Source organism: Engraulis encrasicolus, chromosome 16, assembly GCF_034702125.1.
Source record: "Engraulis encrasicolus isolate BLACKSEA-1 chromosome 16, IST_EnEncr_1.0, whole genome shotgun sequence".
NCBI lineage: Eukaryota > Metazoa > Chordata > Actinopteri > Clupeiformes > Engraulidae > Engraulis > Engraulis encrasicolus.
In genome coordinates this window covers 43,261,798-43,283,051 of record NC_085872.1, presented here as the reverse complement: position 1 = coordinate 43,283,051, position 21,254 = coordinate 43,261,798, and the positions used below count along the sequence as shown (strand labels likewise).

Genomic DNA, 21,254 nt, shown 5'->3' with positions numbered 1-21,254 from the left:
GAAACCAATTATGGGCCCCCTCTCACCCTGGGCCTGGGACAAGTGACCCCTTTGCCACTTGTCTTGGGCCCAGGAAGAGATGAGGGCCCAGGATCTGGGTCCTCATTACATGCATACATGTATATTGGGTGACTTTCTTTCCCATAGAACACCACCTTAACTACAGTCTGCACCACAGTCGTAGGGCCACGCCACCACAGTTAAGGGCCAACAGGGAGCTATACAGGACCTATAGCTCATACTAGCTCAGCAAGCTTCCAGTGCAAGGAAGCCTTCCAGTGCTGTTTTGGCAAAGGCCTGTGTGCTGACAACATCAACAACACCCACTAGAATGAAAGTGCCACTTTTGGGACAACTGATGCCTGCCTAGCTGTAAGCTCACTGAAGCAATGCTAGCTTGGATGGCACTTGACATGACAAAATTTGTTATGTGGCTGTGGCACAAAATGTACCTTAAAACTCACGGTTTCTTGGCTGTCTGGGAATCTGCAAGGGATAGTAAAATGAACACAAATTGCTGCCTCTCCTCTCAAAGTATTGTGGGCACCCAGCTGACAGAGGAGATACAGAGAAGAGAAAAGAAAGGAGTCTCAGTCAACAGGTCACCTCCTAACCATCTGGGGAAGTAGACTCCACACTGCAGGAGTAGTGTGACCTACTATTGCCTGCCACCTTCACCTTGCAACACCACGCTTCAGCAAGCTTGGTTTCTATATGCAAGTTGAAGTGACATGGAGAGCAACCCAAAGACTGTATATCCCAACTCCTTTACATGACAAGGTGGAGCGGCGTCACCTATATTGCAAAGACTAATATGAATGTAATAACATCTCTTGGTGTGAAATTCAAGTAATTCATCATATCACAAGCCTTCTGAATTACACCTTTGTGCACAGGGGATGGTAGCCTACATTGGATCAAGCCCAACAAACATGGGTAATCAACATAGGCCTATGCCTTCATATTCATATTCGTTTATAGTTAGTTTGTCAAGGGTTGGTGTTGACAAGAGTGGGGTGGGGAGTGAATACGAAACTGCTTGGCACATAAGGCAGGGCAATGGCATTCAATATTGTTGTAGCCTAATTTCCATTTAGGTAGGCTATCATAAAAGTGCTGAACCATGCTGACACACTTTTGTAATGCTTTGTAGGCCTACTGTAAAATATTTCACACAACCATCACTCTCCCTTTGTCCAACCTACTAGTCTAGTAGCATACTTTAATATTTCATTTAATAGTTTGATTTGGGTAGGAATAGGTTTTGGGCTAACTGGCTGAAAGGTTGTATAGGCCTATTATAGGCCTACAGTTGTGAATAGACTGCGTGCATTCTGCAGGGCCAAATAGGCTTGCGAGCTCTGTTTCGCTAAATCATTGTAGCCTGGTCAGCTCAGCTGTCATTTTCTCCCAAGTCACGCAAGGACAGGTAACAGGCACATCTCTCTGCGACACTCGTCTTCACAGCTGAGGCAGTGGATTAGGGTTAAGTGTTGAGATACTCTCTGAGTAGGTCATTACAAGACATTCGTCTTCGTGCCTGTCATGTTGTCGTGCCTTCAAAACAGCAAGAGGTCCTCCAAAACACATATTTAACAGCTTGTTTTTGGGCCCCTGGCCAGGTGAGGATGCGATCGAAGCAGAATTCTATTCTTGTCATCCCGCGAAAACGTTTCTGTCTGGTCTGTTTTGATTAGCCTATAACCACGTGACATCTGTTTACATCCTCTCAGCTGTTCCTGAAGAAAAGACAGCGGCAATCGACCCTCATCGAAGAAGAATTATATTTATTATGTGAGCTGTGCAGCGGTACGGAAGAGTCTTGCAAGAATGCCACAGAAATGCACATCACTCAATTCACCCATCTGACTGCGGCTGGCACGAGTCAATAAGGTTTGTGGAGTTGTGTGTTGATGTCGACATTTTGTTTGTGTCGTTTCAGAGAGGAGAATCGTCATGCTGTTGTTGCCTACTCAAGTTAGTGGTCTCAAGTTGACGAACATCATTATTGTGCTACATTGCCTTTAGCCCCAAACACTACTGTGCACATCTGTCGACTGTAAATAATAACCAAAATGTCACGACAGGTAACAGAATCTTTGTGGACTGGATGCGAGAGAGGAGCCTACCTAACAAAGTAGCATCGCGTACCTAATTGCAGTAGCCTAGCCGAGTAAGCGATTATCTCATGGCAGCTGGTCTATTCTTAACTCCTGTTCTGTTAAAATCAGAATGAAGTGTTCAGCAAAGAATAGCCTTACATACGTGATGGTGTTACGGTTTCCCCCATCTGTTTGACTTAATCTCACCTTGTATTTAATCACGCCACATACACTTATTTCGTGATCGTCATATCAATATCAAAGTTCATACCGGGTGGACTGTGTTGAAATGTGAATGACACTGCTGTTAGTCGTTTTATTGACAGTAAACATTTCAATTTCTCAAGTTGCAAGCTAGCCTGTTAGCCTGCTAACTGTTATAAAACCATCTTCCTAAAGTGCGCTGTTCTCGTCCAAGTATCTGCTAGTTCTTTCTGCGTGCGCACGCACCGTAGCCTGCTAACAAGAACTAGCAGCTTAGCAGAGGTTTGTAAAATGTGAGATATTCTGTACAGTTGAGACACTCGTCGTTACATCAAGCATTTCACTGAGCAGAAGGGATTGACTTTTAAATTGCAACATCATTCCATCTGGCGACGTGAATTAGTTACCAGACTCTGCTCTCACTGTCACTGTGCTTCTGCTTTGTTTCTGCTGGGCCCGCACACAGTGCGGATGTGGCAGCAGGCATGACTGCTTGAAATCTGTCTGATTCTGAACTGCGTTGTTTTTATCTGCATGCAGAGTAGGCTACAGTAGCTGCTGCACGATTCTCCTGCGCCTTGACTCTGCCCTCTGCTGTACCACTCTGGTATGATGCAGGTTTGCCCCACTACCAAAGATCAACATTGACACAGAACGCCTCAATTTTCTTGCAAGAACACAGTTAAAAAGAACATACTGTAATGCACCTGTGAAGATCATCTCAGAAACTCAGTTTTCATGGGAATGATGGGTTGTAGGCCTATAAGGGATTATGAATTGGCAAAGACTATTTGCCACAATGTAACTTACCCTTGTAAATGTTTTGGTAGTCTGTTGCAACCTCAGTTTTGTTTAGATAGGCCTAATGTTACTAATAATAACTATTCCTGTTATCCATGTTTACCAGTGTTGCACAAGTTTGGCCTATCATACTGCAGTCATGCCATATGTTATGTGCATGCATTGTGCAAACACATGGCCTTCCACTCACTAGTTCCTGCTCTCTGTTCATTGGTCGACGCTTCTGTTTATGTATCTGATTTCACTGTGCGTGTGATTGCAGGCGGGTGTTGTGCCTGGAATCCGTGGCCCACATCATTCACCTCACCACCACCTAGTGCAGTGGGTTTCCTCGTCGTCTCGTAACAGGACACTCTCCTGGCAGGCGCTGTGCTGTGGGTATGTATGTCCTCTTGTCAACCCCACTCCAGTCCTTGCCTCCTGTGACCCTCTGGGTCAACCAGGGCCACACTGGCACACTCTCACTGAGCCTCTCAGAGAATCACACCTCTTTTCCGTCACTACTTAATGCTATCTACACTGGCTCGCAGCGCATTTACACTATTTGATAAAACGGTTTAACACTTCAGTTGGTATGCTGAAAGAGATCATTACTGGGTGTCATACATGGTTAAAGATCCTCTGCTTATTTAGACATTTTGTTTTCGATATGAGTCAGAGTATTAAATAACAGAATGTACAGTAAATATTCCAAAAAGGTTACAGTATTTGAATCAGGTGCTTAAGCATAGGACACGGATGTTGAAATGTCCCTCTGAACATGACTTAATGTGTGGGTACATGAAACACCACTCTCTGGCCTACAGCAGATGTTATATACTGTAAGATCAGTCCCAAAAAGACAAACCTTTATGGAAAATGAGGGACGTGATTTTCAGACAGGCTTGTTGGTGGGCGCCACAAAAACGGCAGAGGGTAACATTAAATATTAATATGAAGAAATAAATGTATTTAAATATAGATTTAGCAGTGGGTGCATATTTCTAGCCTGGGCGAAGCTGACTGTTGACTCCGTCAAACAGTCTGGCGAAAGCTAAGGGGAATCCGTCTCCGTGGAGGGTGGGAGATGGTCTGATCTTGAAAGCTTACTCTGCCATTTAAATTTATTGGAGTTCCGAATTCAAATTAAAACCCATATTGTGTTTTATTAACATGACTGTTACGATATAGTGTCGCAGAAGCATACAAATAACAAAACAAAAGTGTGAATATTGTTACCTTAACCAATCAGTTTCGCCAGATTTGGTGCGGTGCCAAAATCTTTGGGTGGAGTACAAAGGATGGCATCGCCAGCCTAGAATATTTCATCAACATAACGATTCTAATCTTTCTAGAAATAAAATCCCAGTTGTGAAGTAGGCAGTAGGAACACCATGCCACAGGGATACTTCTCCTCTACTGAAACCAGAAATGTCTCTACTAACAGAAGGATGATGTATGAATTCTGTAAAGGTCATTACAAGAACCTGTAACATTCTGTCGTGAAAGTAGGTCAGAAGAGAGGGTGGTGTGTCCCTTCTATTATGTAGATGCAGATATGGAGTAACACTGAAGTAGCTCATAAAACAATCAGTCAAGTTGGAGTTTACTAATTACATAATTGTATAATTATTATAGTACATATTGTACGAAGTCCTATTCTTTTAAAATAAAAGTCAGCACATGTGTTCCCAATGACACAATCTCAATGTTCCTCTCATCTCTTTAATGTCTCCTATGACATTCAGGTTGTGATGGTAGAGTTAAGCAGAGTGCAGTGTGGCTAATGCTATTATGTGGCAATGTTTTTGAAGATTATTTGAAAGATATTGGCATTGCTATCTTCTGCTTTATATTATCAAATCCAAGCATGAATATACATAAGCACTGATGTCAAAGACCTATGATCAATATTAGGGAATTAGAGTGGAAAAATAAGAAAAAGTGTAAAGGATGGGTATACATACATACATACATACAGGATATACATACACATATAAATACAATAACAAACTTGTCAGTTAAGTATTCCTTTAATGTTAAACTTTCAATATGAACAACATCTTTATACACTCACCATTTACTCCAAACAACAACAAAAAAGGTATCTGATCAAGAATATCTCTATAAAACTAAACGTATATAGTATAACCGCTGAAAAAAATTGAGAGACCACTTTGAAATTAGATTTTTCTTGGTTTTACTACTTATAGCCATGTGTTTCAGTAAAATTAACATTGTTTCATTCTATAAGCTACAACATTTCCTCTGATTTGGATTAAATTAAAATATTGTCCTTTAGAGCATTTATTTGCAGAAAGTTACAAATGGTCAAAATAATACAAAATATGCAATGTTTTCAGGCCCTAAAAATGGAAAAGAAAACAAGATGATATTCACTTTTAAAACGTCATAATACTAATGTTTTAACTTAGGAAGAGCTCAGAAATCAATATTAGGTAGAATAACCCTGGTTTTTACTCACTGCTTTCATGCATACTCTCCTCCAGTCGTTTACATCATTCTTGAATGATTTAATTCCACCCCCGGTGCAAAGATTCAAGTTGCTGAGCTTTGTTTGATGGCTTGTGACCACCTTTTTTCCTTTTTATCAGGTGTTTTACATGGGACAACTGCCTGGAGATTGGGGTGTCCATGGCAGGGTATTGATCTAGTGGTACTCCATTCACACCTTGGTTGACTAAACTACATGGCAACAGTCTTCAGAGTTCAGGGGCATTGTCAGAACAGAAGGAGGCAAGTTTTGGTCCAAGATAACTATGTATTTGGCTTCAGTAGCGTGCCCTTAACAAAAACAAAGAATCTGCCCTATTCTGGCCTTGCTGAAGCTCCCTCAGATCATCACCTGTCCTTGGACAAATTTAACATCCAATCTAACACCTGTTGAAGTAATGGTTAGATAGAGACCTGGGGAGGTCTAAAAACCACAGTGTTGCTATAAAATGCACCTGCTATAAAATTTAGCAGAGAATAGGTGATTATCTGAGGGTGCTTCAGCAAGGCTGGAAATGGTCAGATTCATCTGTGCGAATGGCAGGCTATTGAAGAGAAAAACAAAGTTATCTTGGAAGAAAACTTGCTCCCCTCTACTCTGACAATGCCCCCCAACTCTTAGGACTGTCTTTTTCAGCAGGACAATGCTCCACACAGCTTGGTCAAGAGCCTGTCATGGTCTGCCCAATCTCCAGGCCTGAGTCCCATGGGAAACCCCTGAAATGTGATCAAAAGGAAGAACGGTGGTCACAAGCCATCAAACAAAGCTCAGCTACTTGAATCTTTGCACCGAGTGGAATTAAGTCATACAAGAATGATGTTAAAGACTGGTGGAGAGCATGCCAAGATATATGAAGGCTGTGATAAAAATCCAGGCTTATTCTACCTGATATTGATTTCTGAACTCGTTCTTTGTTAAAACATTACTATTATGTTGTTTTAAAGTGAATATCATCTTTTATTCTTTGCATTTTGAGGTCTGAAAACATTTTTATTTTGACCATTTGTTACTCTCGGCAAATAAGTGATGTAAATGACAATATTTTGATTCAAAATTCAGTGGAATTTGTGTCAGTATTTTATTGAATGAATGAAACGACAATGTTCCATTTCTTGAAACACATGGCTACAAGTAGTAAAACCAGAAAAACTGCTAAGGGACTGTTCGTTATTTAATTCCGGGGTCGTCGGAAGATGACCACCTTTGTTCGTCAAATTTTGCATGACCCTCCCCTAGCGAGCTTCAAAACTTTGATGACCCTCCCCACGACGCCGTCAAAAAAATGCATGACCCTCCCCTAGGGAGAATTAAGAAATAGCCTTATTCTGCCTTATTTTTGACGTTGATTGACCAACGTTGCTTAGCGAAAGGGCCGTTTCTGAGGCTATGTTACATTGAAACATAAAACAAACAAGGCTACTTTGAAATGCTTTTTGTAATAAACATTTTTGGATGACCCTCCCCTAGCGAGCTTAAAAACTTTGATGACCCTCCCCGCAGCAATGAAAAAAATGACACGACCCTCCCCTATTTTCTTCCGGTGAACCCAAAAATAAATAACGAACGGTCCCTAATGTCGAGGTGGTCTCCCAATTTTGTCCGCGGCTGTAAATGAACATTTTTACATTCCAAGTATTTTTTAAAACTAGAGTACACAAAATAAGCATCAGCAATGATAATTGGTCCCCTGATTTTTCATTGAGGCTGATGTGTCATAAAAAGCTTTTATATTTGTCCCGTAAGTGTTCCCTTGGTATGCGTTTTGGTTATGTTTGTGAACGCATATTCAACCACTTCATGTGTTTGTTTCACTTTATATGAGAAAACAACTAAAGGCAATGAAATATCCCTATGTGAAATTGTGTGTGGTGAAACTCATATTTTAAAACCTTAACAACAGTTGTCTCCAGGATTAAGCACAATATTTTTTCTGCATGTATTTCAGATAAACATTCTTTGACGCATGTTAGGGTAAGCTACCTAATGCCAGGGGCGGTATAGATTCACTGTCAGCCTGTCTGGCTTAGGGGAGAAAAATGGTCTGACCCAATTTTCTCTGCATTATTTTTACTGCAGAAAACTCAAAGGACAGCAATTTGGGGAGGTGTAGAAAAAAGTAGGACAAAGATTGCCCTGGCTGTTTTATTAGTGAAGAAGAGGTTATGACTGCTTAGGCCCGGGTGCGCCAAGACAAAAAGCAGTCATTTAATATATAGGTTATGACACACTGTCCATTGGATGCACAATGTAATTCATGGGGTTTTCTTGACTATTTTAATTTCAGCAAATTAACCTCCACCCTGCTCCCTTTTCCCCCAAATCATCTTTTAGATGTATAGCGCAGAGCTGTATGCAAAAGCACGACGAATATTAATCTTTTACATTATTACATTACATTGCATTTGGCAGACGCTTTATAACCAAAGCGACTTACAAACGAGGACATAATCATAGCCAACATCACTAGCAGATACAAAGTGCACAGGAAATATACAGAACAACAAGTGCAGATGCAGAGAAGGGTTAGTTAGGGTTTTTTTGTAAAGTAGAGTACACACACACACACACACACACACACACACACACACACACACACACACACACACACACACACACACACCGATGCAATGATACTTCCTCACAATGGCATTCATGTAAAGCTCATAGTTTAACAAAAAAGCAGATTAATAGTTCTCTTCTTGTGTACAACGAAAAAAATCTCTACAGAAAGGAGCTTTTCTTCCATGTCCAGAAAACCTTACAAATAATTGAGGATCATCGGTAGCACAGGTGCAGCGTCCCTACTGTGGCATTAATGGTAGGGCCCTCGTCTGCTACACGGCGGACCCAGGTTCGATTCCGGCCCGGATCCTTTACTGACCCTTCCCCGTCTCTTTCTCCCCACTTGCTTGCTGTCATTGTCCTCACTGTCCCATCATACGTGATTAAGGCAAAAAGCCCCCAATATACCTGTATATACATGTTTAAAAAGTAGCACAGATGTAGCCAGTCGGAGCTCAGGTATGTTGTCAACCGGCAGGGTGGCAGAGCTCTGAGAGCCAAGGTGCCATTTCCGACCCTGTATAGCGCTGAGAGATATCGCTCACAGAGATGACTAAAAACCGTAAAAAATCCACAGAAAAGTGTCAAGTTTGGCAGAAGGGCGATAGCCCACTGTATTTATTTGTACAATAAAGGCAGATCAATGTCAGACAGGACGCCTTTACTCTGTAAGCGGTCCAAAATCATAGCGTAAGGGGCCGTAGCCCAACGCAAGTTTGCGCTTGCTAGAACCCTGACAGGACTCCGAATTTTTCCGAGGGGGGCGGGGCATAGCGAAGTGAAATGAATGTGGCGGAAACCCTGATAAGTGATAAAGGCAAAAAGCCCCCAATATACCTGTATATACATGTTTAAAAAGTAGCACAGGTGTAGCCAGTCGGAGCTCAGGTATGTTGTCAACCGGCAGGGTGGCAGAGCTCTGACAGCTCTGACTTCCTCTGCGGTCCCCTCGTCCCAAGAGGTCGACTCAGTCAGGGTGGGAGTGGAGGGCTGAGCCAGGTAGACCTATTAAGTAGAGATGCACCGGATCCTGATTTTTAGGATCCTGCCGGATACCGGATCCACTGCTTAAGATCCTGCCGGATCTGGAACCGGATACCGGATCCTACGAAAGGGTTGAAACACATAGCCTACTCACACACGTGGGCCCTTTTTTATCACGTTGGCTCAAACTATTTTTTAGACTCATTGGCTTACTGCCACGCTGCCTGCAAAGGCTGCTTCCAAAGGGCTTTCACTCCATGCAGCGTTTGGGGTTGTGAAAGACTGACTGAAAAGTCTCGGCTACCGGATCCTGGATCCTGGAACCGGATCCGGATCCTGTGAAAAACCCTATTATGCTGCCTGATCCGGAACTGGATCTTGGATCCGGTGCATCTCTACTATTAAGTGAGTTCCCCCTCAGACGTGGGAAGCAGTGGCCGAGGGGCCATGGAGGGGCTCACCAGGCTACCTTACTCAGTGAGGTATGGGGTCCATATGGAAACTGACAGTGTGGAATTGTAAACATCTGTAGAGGAACCCCAGTGGCAGAGCATATGTTCCATACAACTTCTATCAGTCTCAGACAAAAGAAAGGCCTTACAATCCCTCCCCATCACCAAAAAAATCCTCTCATAAAATACCAGACCAGAGAGGGTCATCTTTGCTGGGCATTTCAGAGCTCGGCCCATTCTGCTACAGTACATTGCTAAGTGGTTTTAGGACCCAAATACAATAACCATAAAACAAGCACAGGTCATTCCTTAAAACCAAAGCGCATGACTGCACAGGAATTTGTAATCACAACGAGTAAAGCACAAATCACCAATGAGGTGAGTGAAAAATACTGCAAAGAACCAGAGAGTACTGACATGAATACAAACAGCAGATCAGCAAAGATACATGAAAGATTAATTGTGTAACACAGTAGCGGGGACTTAAAAAGCACAGGACAGGAGAAAAAAAACTAATTATGAAAAACAGGCAAGACACATGGTGACGGGTTATAAAAACTCAAAACATGGCGAACACGAACAGGCTCAAAAGCATAAAAATCTGTCTCGACACAAATGGACATACATGTTCCAATTATTCATCTCATCTGAATGCAGTGTTTTATGGTACTCTCTCTCTCTCTCTCTCTCGTTGCTTCCTCATTTTAAACAGAGTACTTTTTTCTCCATTACTTTAGTGAGGATGAACTGAGTGCTGGTGTCTTCCTGGGCTTATTTGTAGGCGGCAATGCAAACTCTCATGGCTCATTGGGACAATTTGCTTCAGGGGGTTCTCCTTTTTTACAATGATACGCTTATTGCCATGATATAATGAAGTCTATTAAAGAGGAAACGATGTACGAGGGAAACAAACAACCAATATTGTCTTATAAATGAATATAGTTTTCTACCACAATGTATTATTATTATTATTAATATATTGCCTTATTTTCTTCCATCTTCTCCCTTGTGTTTTAGCTGTTCCTGGCGGCACTGCCTGTTTGAGATTGCAGTCTGAAAGAGCCTGCAGCAGCTGCTCCTACCTCTGTTCACGCTCTCCCCATGTGAGGCCTGGCCTGCCACTGAAACGTTGCTTTGGGAGGGGGGTGGCTCGCGTCTACATCTGCTTTCTTTCGGCGTCTCAGTCATCATGGGAGGAGCTGTCAGCGCCGGAGAGGACAATGATGACTTGATTGACAATCTCAAGGAGGCAAAGTACATCCGCTCGGAACGGGTGGAGCAAGCGTTCCGCGCAGTCGACCGCGGTGACTACTACTTGGACACCTACAGGGAGAACGCGTACAAGGACCTGGCCTGGAAAAATGGCAACCTACACCTATCGGCGCCGTGCATCTACTCCGAGGTGATGGAGGCCCTCACGCTTCGCCAGGGACTTTCCTTCCTCAACCTGGGTAGCGGCACAGGCTACCTGAGCACCATGGTCGGCCTCATCCTGGGTAACAGTACATTAAATAAAAATAATATTGCATTTTATTTATGAGCACCTTTCAAAACACTATACACACGCTATACAAAGATAAACAAGCTAAATTCCATACAAAACTTTAGAGTACTCAACATTTCCGGGTTCATTAAATCACGACTAGACTAATAGTAAAAACAAGACTCATTAAAAGCTCAGAGAATGTAAACAGAAGAGAAAACAAAGTAGAGTTTAAAAAGTCATAATGAAACAGATGAGTTTTGAGTCTGGATGTGAACAGGGGTAGGGAGTCAATATTACGGATGCCAGAGGGAAGGGCATTGCAGAGCTGGGAAGCAGAGCATCTGAAAGCTCTTCTCCCAATGGTACTGAGGCGGGCGGGCAGAGGGGACCGAGAGGAAGGAGGAGGAGGAGGAGAAGGAAGGAAGGAAAGGAGTGAGAGGGGATAGCAATTTTGTAGAAAATCAGTCAGGTAAGAAGTGGCAAGATTGTGGATGGCCTCTCCGACACCAGCATCTTAAAAACCACACGGCAGCACAGAGAGACAGGGTTCTACAATGTGGATTCCAGCACTCTCTTCTCTCTTGTTGTAGAAGGTCAGAGTGATTTGGAAAAAATGTCAGTGACATTGGGTCTTTATCATTATGTGCTGTGTTAAATAGTATTATACTGTTTAGTGTTCTAAAAATATTGGCTGTTAATGTCACCCACTTACATTTGAAAGTAACATCTCAGCTTAAGGAAAAATGTCAGGTGAAGCAGTTTGTTGAACACTGTAATTCAAAGGTACTAGTAGGAACAAAACAAGTGGTTTAGCTGCATCAAAGACACAGACTTTGGCTCAGCTTCACTGACTGGTATTTAATACTGTGTAGACACTCACGTCAGAGAGAGTAGAGAGAGAGAGGTTCCATTGGCCCATTGTTTCCGGGTTCTATTATTGGGGGGAAAATCCCCCTTTAGGCAGACCTAGGTAGACCTGAGGACTGTTCTATTCAAAGCTAGGAGTATTATGACACGTCCCTTTAGGCAGACCGGAACCTGGTCATGTTAGGTGCCCATAGCAACCTATTATGTTGGCATACCTCTATATACTTAAAGAATCTCTGCTCACGTTCAACATGACTCTTAGTGAACTTACAATAGGGAGAATTCCTCGGAATCAATTTCTGTCTGTTGTTTTGTAAGTCCAGATCACTGACCACCAGACAACCACCAAACTATGTACTTTGCAGCCTCTGGACTTCCACAAAACTCTGAGGCTTTCCTCACCGCTGAAATCTTCAGTGAAAGGAGAGAGATTTGTGTGAGATGAAGGGAACCTCAAGCGACCGGGCTGTTGATGTTTCAGATCAATAGACAATTAATTACACTGCCTCACAGGCTTCATGGTTGTAGGCAGGAGTTGAGAATGGCTTGGATCTGCAACACTATGTTTTTCCCAACCACAAAGCCTGGAATACGTTTAAACATTAGAATCTTTTTTTGTGCTTTCAACAAGCTGCTAGAAAAACCCTTTGATACAATTCACTAGACAGCGTACCAAATACATCTTTTAAAGGGCACTGCCTTTTCTCTTGAAGATAAGTCTGGATCCTTCATTGTCGTGTCGATATATATATACAGTCCCAGGAAAAAGTTTGTACACCCTTTGAAATTTTTTACATTTCTGTCAAAATTGGTCATAAAGCATGGTCTGATCTTTCCGGAAATCACAAGAAGGAACAACCATAGTCTGCTTTAACTAATTCAACCCAAACATTTACAAGTTTACATATTTGCATTGGCCATAAGATGTAAACATTCACTGGACAGAAAGGCATAAGTAAGTACACCCTTGCATTCAATAGGTTTTAACCCTAAGTTAGTCGCAATAACCTCAACCAGATGTTTCCTGTAGCTGCAGATCAGATTAACAAAACAATCTGGATGTATGTTGTCTCCCTCCTCTTTACAAAACTGCCCCACTTCAGTTCGGTTTCTGGGATGTCTGAAGTGAATAGCTTTCATGAGTTCATGCCATATCATCTCAATGTTTTTGGGTCAGGGCTTTGACTGGACTATTCCAGAATGTGTATTTCATTGTTATGAAGTCATTTCAAGTCGATTTGCTTCTAAAATATGGGTTGTTGTCCCATTTCAGCACCCATCCTCTTGTGTGCTTCAACTGTGTGACAGACTACCTCACATTTTTTTCTGTAAAATATATCAATTAACTTATGAGTTCATTGTTCCACTGATAATAGCAAACTGACAAGGGCCTGAGGCACCAAGATAGCCGCATATAATGATGCTCCTGCCACCATACTCAAAGGTGGAGATGATTTTTTGGTGAAGGTGTGGTTCTCCAGTTCTCCTCCAAACATGATACTATGTGTTCTCCTGAAAAAAATCAACTTTGGTTTCAACTTTGGTCTACAGAATATTTAGCTGTAATTTTTTGAAGCATATAAATACTTTTTCGCAAACCCCAAAGGTGCAGCAATATTTTTTGGGACAGAAACCCCATTATTTTTAGATTGGCAGAATGAACCCCATTTTTAGTTATTCTTGGTTACGTCTCCACTTCTGAGTATGGTGGCGGGAGCATCATTATATGCGGCTACCTTGCTGCCTTGTTTGCTATTATCAGTGGAGCAATGAACTCAAGTTTATTGTGATATTTTACAGAAAAAACGTGAGGAAGTCTGTCACACAGTTGAAGCACATAAGAGGATGGGTGCTGAAATGTGACAACAACTCATATTTTAGAAGCAAATCGACATTAGAATGGCTTCATAACAATGAAATACACATTCTGGAATAGTCCAGTCAAAGCCCTGACTAAAAACAATTGAGATTATATGGCATGAAGTCAATAAAGCTATGCACTCCAGACATCCCAGAAACCTTGCTGACGAGAGGCAGTTCTCTAAAGAAGAGGGAGACAGGATACATCCAGATTGTTTTGTTAATCTGATCTGCAACTACATGACAAGTCTGGTTGAGGATATTGCAACTAACTGACGGTTAAAACCTATTTAATGCAAGGGTGTACTTACTTATGCCTTGCTCTCCTGTGAATGTTATAGCCTTATGGCCAATAAAAATATGATAACATCTTAATGTTTGTGTGGAATTAGTTAAAGCAGACTCTGATTGTTCCTTCTTGAGATTTCCGGGAAGATCAGACCATGTTTTATGATAAATTTTGACTGAAATGTAAGAAATTTCAAAGGGTGTACAAACTTTTTCCTGGGACTGTATATAAAACAATTTGGACTGTGCAGTTCTGTGGTGTGGTGATATCAGCACCACCCATGTGCAGCAGTGCCTGATCAAAATGAAATGCATGTTGAGAGTTTCCTGAGTGATTCTCATTTGGAAAAGGTATCGCCTTGAACATACTTATAATTCTATCCAACAGGATATGATTGATGTTATTTCAGTTTTACTACGATTAACTATTTAGCTTGTTCACGTTTGATGAATTTCAATCAAGATGGTTCCTACAGTATATCCAGGACTGGACTGGTAATCTGGCATACAGGGCATTTTCCCGGTGGGCTGACAGTCCCCAGGGGCTGATACTGTTGTTGTTGTGGTTGTTTCCTGGGGATTGGCCCACAAATTAGAGGGGGAGGCCCATTGGTCCATCGTGGCAATCCAACAGTGGATTCAGCCAGTCAAGATGTACTTGATTATGAATGTGGCCTATGCATGTTCGGGGCCGTTCTATGCTAAGAATGCCCGGGCCACTTTTCGGTCTCAGCCCAGTCCTGAGTATATCTGAAGATAAAAATGCATGGCATCTCCGTGTTTTCTTGCCTTAAGGTAGCTGAGTGATATGTGATCTGTTTGAGAAGCAGATGGCACAGACACTGTGACTGACAAATACAGTGTACTTGTGCACTGTACTGCAGGTTTACATATGGCTGCCCAAATTAGATTCTTCTCTGGTGAGGCATATGCTATCCAAATGTTAAACCTTAAGCTTGTTCCATTACAGTGCACAGATTCATGTTCTGACAGTTAACTGTTTTACACTGGCTTTCAGGTCCTTTTGGAGTGAACCATGGCATTGAACTGCACAAGGATGTGGTGGAGTATGCCAAGGAGAGACTGGATAGTTTCATTAGAAACAGTGATAGCTTTGACAAGTGAGTAAAACAGACCTTTGCATTTTAACACAGACATACACTGCTTCATGGCTTTTGTAAATGATATCAGATGTAAAACGGTATTCTCACCGTGATTTTATTTTTCATCTAATATCTCGTGACTTTTGTCTGTTTACGTCCTGCCTTTTCATTGCAGATTTGAATTTTGCGAGCCAAAATTTGTGGTGGGAAACTGTCTAGAAATCTCCTCTGACAGTCACCAATATGACCGCATTTACTGTGGAGCAGGAGTCCAGAAGGACCACGAGGAATACATGAAAATCATGCTGAAAGTCGGCGGCATCCTTGTTGTGCCAATTGAAGACCAGGTAAAGACACATTCATCCCCGCTCACTGCAGTGAAGATGTTCAGCGCAGGTGTCCATTCTGTCTTTGATGTTTGTTTGTTTCTTTTGGGCATTGTAATGGACTGCTGTTTGATGACTAGAAGGGCGATATGCTATGTAGGGATGTAAATCACAGCCTTCATGGTGATACGATACGGTATCGATTTCTAAAATCAGGGATTCGATTTTTTTTCGATACTTAAGAATTCCACACAATACGATGCGATTCGGTTCGATTCGATTTTTTCCAATTACTTTTCCACTACTATTGTGTTATGGAGCTAGGGCATTGCACAGGGGCCAGCGATTCCATTGTTTTCGATTCTTAAGAATGTCCTACGATGCGATTCGATTAAATCACTGACCGATACTTCCGATACATCGATACATTTCGATTTTATTTACATCCCTAATGCTATGAGGAAGTTAATGGGGACAGGACTAGCCAGAGCAGCACATGGTCATACAGGCAGAAAGGAGCATCTCAGGCTTTGATTAATTGCTGTAGTCGCAACCTCTGCTGTACTCTAAGGCTCCCACACAAATTGGGTTGGATGTCGGGCGCTACCGGTGACTGAGTACGTGAACATGGGGCCAAAGCTGACCTCAGAGGAGCTCTGAACACCTGGTTTAAATTATCATGCCTGCTGTAGGGCAGAGAATAGCTAGGAGGTCTGCGTAGTGTGAGGTATACTGTGATTCTGCCTGAGAAGGTTATACGGTATGCCTGCACATTTACATTGGTGCTTATGTAACTGAAGATGTGACAATATGAACGGTAATGTATTGGTACATATGCAGAGAATAATAGAGTAAATGTGGGAAAATAATGGGAGAACATGACCTGTATTCCCTTGCCTACAAACATAACTGGAATGTACAAACAAAAGGGTAGTTCCTCGCGCTTCTGCTTTATCATCTGGTGCATCGACGGGAGAGAGGCAGGAAATCTTCACTTGAAGGACAACACCGGAGCAGCACAGATGTATTTCTTTGTGTTTTTATTCAAGTGCACAACATGACTAACGTTTCGATGGTTAGACCATCTTCATCAGAGTCCATGGACTCTGATGAAGATGGTCTAACCATCGAAACGTTAGTCATGTTGTGCACTTGAATAAAAACACAAAGAAATACATCTGTGCTGCTCCGGTGTTGTCCTTCAAATAACAGGAATGTAATCACAATTCATTGTGCCTTGTCAGGTAATTGTCTGCCTGAACAAACCCTCACGTACGGTACAGTAGTATCAACATGGTAATGACAGTAATAACAGTGTTAAGCATTGTTCTTTGAAATGCAATACACACAAAATGTTTTATCAAAGTGTTTTTTTTATCTCATTGTAGTGAAAAGGATACTTTATTGTATTTGATAATGAAGGAAGCTACTATGCCCAAACCACAGGCAAACAGTTAACAGCTGCTTTTTCACCAAGTGGAGGCTATCAAGGTGCTTTACCATTTAGTGAAGAAAGTCTCATAGAAAGAAAAACAAGGTGATCATCAAGATGGCAAAAATGCATGCTGCATACGCTGGATGCTGCACAACTGCATTAGATCACATACAGTAAAAGGACTGAGAGACTATTTTCAAGATATTAGTGTGATCCCTTCGACTGAGCATGGTGAGGATGCCTGGTTGCTAGATGCCAAACACAGTGAATCATTGTGACGTAGCACACCACAGCACACAATACAAACACCAAAGATGCATTTATGCCTCACCCATGCAAAGGTGACACTTGGAATGGATAAGAGGTGTTTCTACTGTGCCGTTATACTGCATTTAGATTACAAGATAACTGTGAGAAGGACTAGTCATCTCGCTGCCATGTGTGGCCAGACATTCCAGGATATTTGAATGTGATGTGGCATTATTAACTGAGCTTTTCTGGATTTTTTTTCACCAGCAAATCACTTCTGTAAGTACCTGCACTGTCATTATGCATATGCTGTAAAAAGCACTGTGTCTCATTACGAAAGGGTGCCAGTAGATATGCTCTGAAAAACCCCCAATGTATTTTAACAATGCATTGTTTTGTATTAAATAGAGGCACTGCTTCCACTGATGGAGTAGGTAATATGTCTATTGTATTTCAGTAAACACACCCTGGTTTGAGTGGGCTAACTGCAGTGCAGTTGAAGTGATTTTAATTACAATACCTTCTCTGCATATAGAAAAGCAATGCATTCAGCACTGTTTTGTTGTGACCACATTTATTGCCGATTTACTGTACATTTTGCATGTTGATGAGGGAGAAAAAATGGCTGTGATTGTGTTTCAGTGAGCACTTCAGCCAGTAGGCAATACATAGAGCAGGTCTTTGTTTGTCTTTGATGACGTGTTCAATTGGTTCATTTAAATACAGAGCAGTATGCTGTTTGATTGCGTATTTTATTTTCACTATTGCTTTCCATAGTTAACATGGGGGCACTTGTAAAAGCAATAAGACCAAATAGGTTTGCAGCTAAACTGTGTAGCAAAAATATTAACGTAGAGCAAAAAGTGTCGTTTCTGTGTCTTGTACATTGAATAGTACATGTAACACATTTCTAGATCCTTCTTTTGCAATTACTGTTTCTTCTGCAGATACTATAAATGCCATAGCCCAGTGTTTCTCACCCTCAGGGGTGCTGCGGAAACGTGGCTGACGTTATGTGAAATTGACCAAATTTGTCTAAATTAATAAATTAATGCTTAGTCAGTGGAATCTTTCATCCACCATTTACACACAATAAATTAAATTTAGGTCACCACAGTATGGCCTACACATAGCCTGTCTGAGATAAAGCTGCAACGTCTCCAAATGTGTTACTTTTCTAAGCTTGTGTGGTATCGGATGCGATACCATGTTACGGCTTGTTGGTTTGGGGTGCCTTGAGATTTTTCATGAATTGAAAGGGTGCCTCGCCTAAAAAAGGTTGAGAAACACTGCCATAGCCTATTGTAAGTAGATTAGACTCCTGTGGTGTATTGCATCAGCAACATACAGATGTCTACATGAAAAAATGTAGGCAACTCAAGTTGAAAAGGACTGATTTGGACAGGTCCACATCTGAACTACTGCCCATTATTAAATGTTCCCAAGTCTGCAGTCACATATGCTTGTTGTGCCGTGTTTCAGTGCTGCCACACCAACCGACAACTGCTCTCTTAAACCTATTTAGCTATAGTGCCTGTGGGAAATCATATCATGCCAGGTGTTCTTATGGCTCGCTGTCTGTCTCTGTGTATCGCTGCAGTTAACTCAGATCACCCGGACTGGCCAGAGCTCCTGGGAGAGCAAGGACATCCTGGCCGTCTCCTTTGCACCTCTCGTCCAACAGAACAGAGCTGAAGGCAGCAAACCAGAAACAGTTGAACTCCGTAAGTCTGTTTTTTTTCTTTGTTTTTTTTTTTCCTTTGTTTTTTAAATCAGCACAATGTAGTCCAGCAAAACTTGCTGATTCCATTTTTCAGAAGTCTGCTGTGCCTTTGTAAAAAAATAATTGTATGCCTAAAACCATATACCAAACAGTCTATGATGTAGGGCTCCGCATTGCTTCTCTTCGCTTTTGTTGCCATGCTGCAGAGGCTCTCTAGTGCAGTCAGTGTTGCCAGATTGGGCGGTTTCCCGCCCAATTGGGCTGCTTAGGATAGTCTCTCTGTCTTCAATAGATGCAGATTTATATCACATGTCTGGTACTAAGATGCATCAGTTAATCCCATCATTCATGTACAGTAGTACATTTGGGAACAAACCACTAATACAGGCGTATCTTGTTTCACTTTTTGTATTGTGCACTTCACTGTCCATTTTACTTACATTTTACCCCTGTGCCCCTTCTAATGAATTTGATATTTTGTTGCATCATCATGTGAAGCGTAATCAGACCTTGTGTCCTGCTTTGACCATCCTTGTTAGATAGTTCAGTTCAGTTCAGTTTACTTTATTGGTAACCAAAGGTAGGCTAGTCACAACATTTACGCTGTAGCGGTGGAACATTGTTGAGTGACACTGGTTGCTGAAATTTAATTAGCTCAATTCTGTTTCTCTCTCCTTTGACCTCACTTACAAAGTAATTTCCAATTCCCCAATAAATGTTATCTGTTACTTGCTAGCAGCTTACGTCAAGTACCATGGATGTGGGCTTCAAACTTGACAGTCTGTTGTTTGTACTACCAATTAACTGCAAATTGGGGCAACAAGTGTCAATAAACAATGTTCCTCGCCTTGCATGTTTGCCACAAATTAACTGTAATTATAGTCTATAGACGTGGCTAAATATTGCTATGCCTTTTGTTTTACGCACAAAACACTTGGAATAAAACACTACTTTACATCGGGCAACAAAATCCTGTCCAGTGATTTAAGAGTTAGATGTAATGAGACCAGTACTTATCTTAGAGTTGCTTAAGCAGAGATTTTACACGTTATAAAAGCCATTGCTGTATGTACTAGGTGTGCCGCAAATAATTTCAAGGTCTGGTCAACAATTGTGAAATATAGTATTTAATATAATCTCTGAGAAACAATCCTATTAAACTGTGAACTATAAAACTGCAGTACATAATTTATCGTGACCTTATAGGAGTTATAGGATCCATGTAAAAAAAAAAAATACCCGAGGCCTTTTGGATCAAGTCCATTAAAAACTGTCCTTGTCTTTATTTCCTTACATACACTAAGAACAGGCACATTATCCAGTGGAATTCAAGAGATGTTTAAATACTTCTGTTTAAATGTGACCAAAAGCACTAAAGGTACTTGACTACATTGCATTTCACCCACGAGTGCAGTTTCAATCAACTGCCAAAGACATTTTCCAGCTCATAATTGTAATGTCTCACTGCACTTCAATCTTCCGCCTCCAGGTGGCAGATGCTGCTCCGAGGTGTCCGGTTTGTAGTAGTGAAGACTGATCCGTCACCCAAGTCATTGTAACAGCTGAATACTGAATTCATACATCAAACCTTTGAGTTCCACTTGACTATAATCACATTAAGGCAGACAAAATTTGCCTATAGCGAACACCCCAAAGCCTTTACCGCGATCCATTACTCACAGAGCCTTTTAAGGCACTCTTTGTAACAGTATTTAATGTTGTGTGGAAGATTAAGTTAATGCATACGTATTCGAAGATCATGGCAAATGATTCAGGCAGAAATAACTCAGGAGGCCCATTCTCTGTGACATTTGTCCCCCCCAACTCCAGCTCCCATCTCCATCCGGAGCCTGCAGGACCTGTCGCGCATCTACATCCGCCGCGCGCTCCGCAGCCTGATCGAGGAGACCAACCCCACCACGCAGCGCGCACCCCACAAGCGCAGGAGGCGACGCTGCCGACGGGGACGCATCAGCACCTACGTGTTTGTGGGCAACCAGCTGATCCCGCAGCCCATGGAGAGCGAGGAGGAGGACCGCGCGGAGCAGGAGATCAAGGAGGAGGTGGAGGAGGACGAGGACGAGGACGAGAAGGAAGGGGGTGAGGAGCAGCCGCTGAAGCCAGAGGAGCCGCGCGTCAACCTGCTGAGAGAGAAGATCCTCAGCCTGCCCCTGCCCGACGCCCTCAAGGCCTACCTGCTCCACTACCGGGAGAAGTGACTAGGGGGCTGAGGCACTCATTCTCTGTCTATCTCTGTCTCTGTTTCTCTCTTTCTTTCTTTCATTCTTTCTTTCTCTCTCTCTCTCTCTCTCTCTCTC

General features: G+C 42.1%; 1 protein-coding gene across 3 annotated transcripts; it reads left to right on the top strand.

Annotated features, from left to right (window-relative positions):
* Positions 1–1,741: 1,741 nt before the first annotated feature.
* On the top strand, positions 1,742–21,254 carry pcmtd1 (protein-L-isoaspartate (D-aspartate) O-methyltransferase domain containing 1). 3 transcript variants are annotated; one of them, XM_063220507.1, is made up of 7 exons: positions 1,742–1,893; positions 3,370–3,485; positions 10,617–11,095; positions 15,119–15,221; positions 15,379–15,550; positions 18,814–18,937; positions 20,767–21,254. In XM_063220507.1, exons 3-7 carry the CDS (start codon positions 10,789–10,791, stop codon positions 21,153–21,155), a joined length of 1,095 nt encoding a protein of 364 aa, XP_063076577.1. In that variant the 5' UTR covers positions 1,742–1,893; positions 3,370–3,485; positions 10,617–10,788; the 3' UTR covers positions 21,156–21,254. The 3 variants fall into 3 exon arrangements, with proteins under 3 accessions (XP_063076577.1, XP_063076578.1, XP_063076579.1); XM_063220508.1 differs by lacking the exon at positions 1,742–1,893 and adding an exon at positions 1,902–1,977; XM_063220509.1 differs by lacking the exon at positions 1,742–1,893 and adding an exon at positions 2,004–2,588.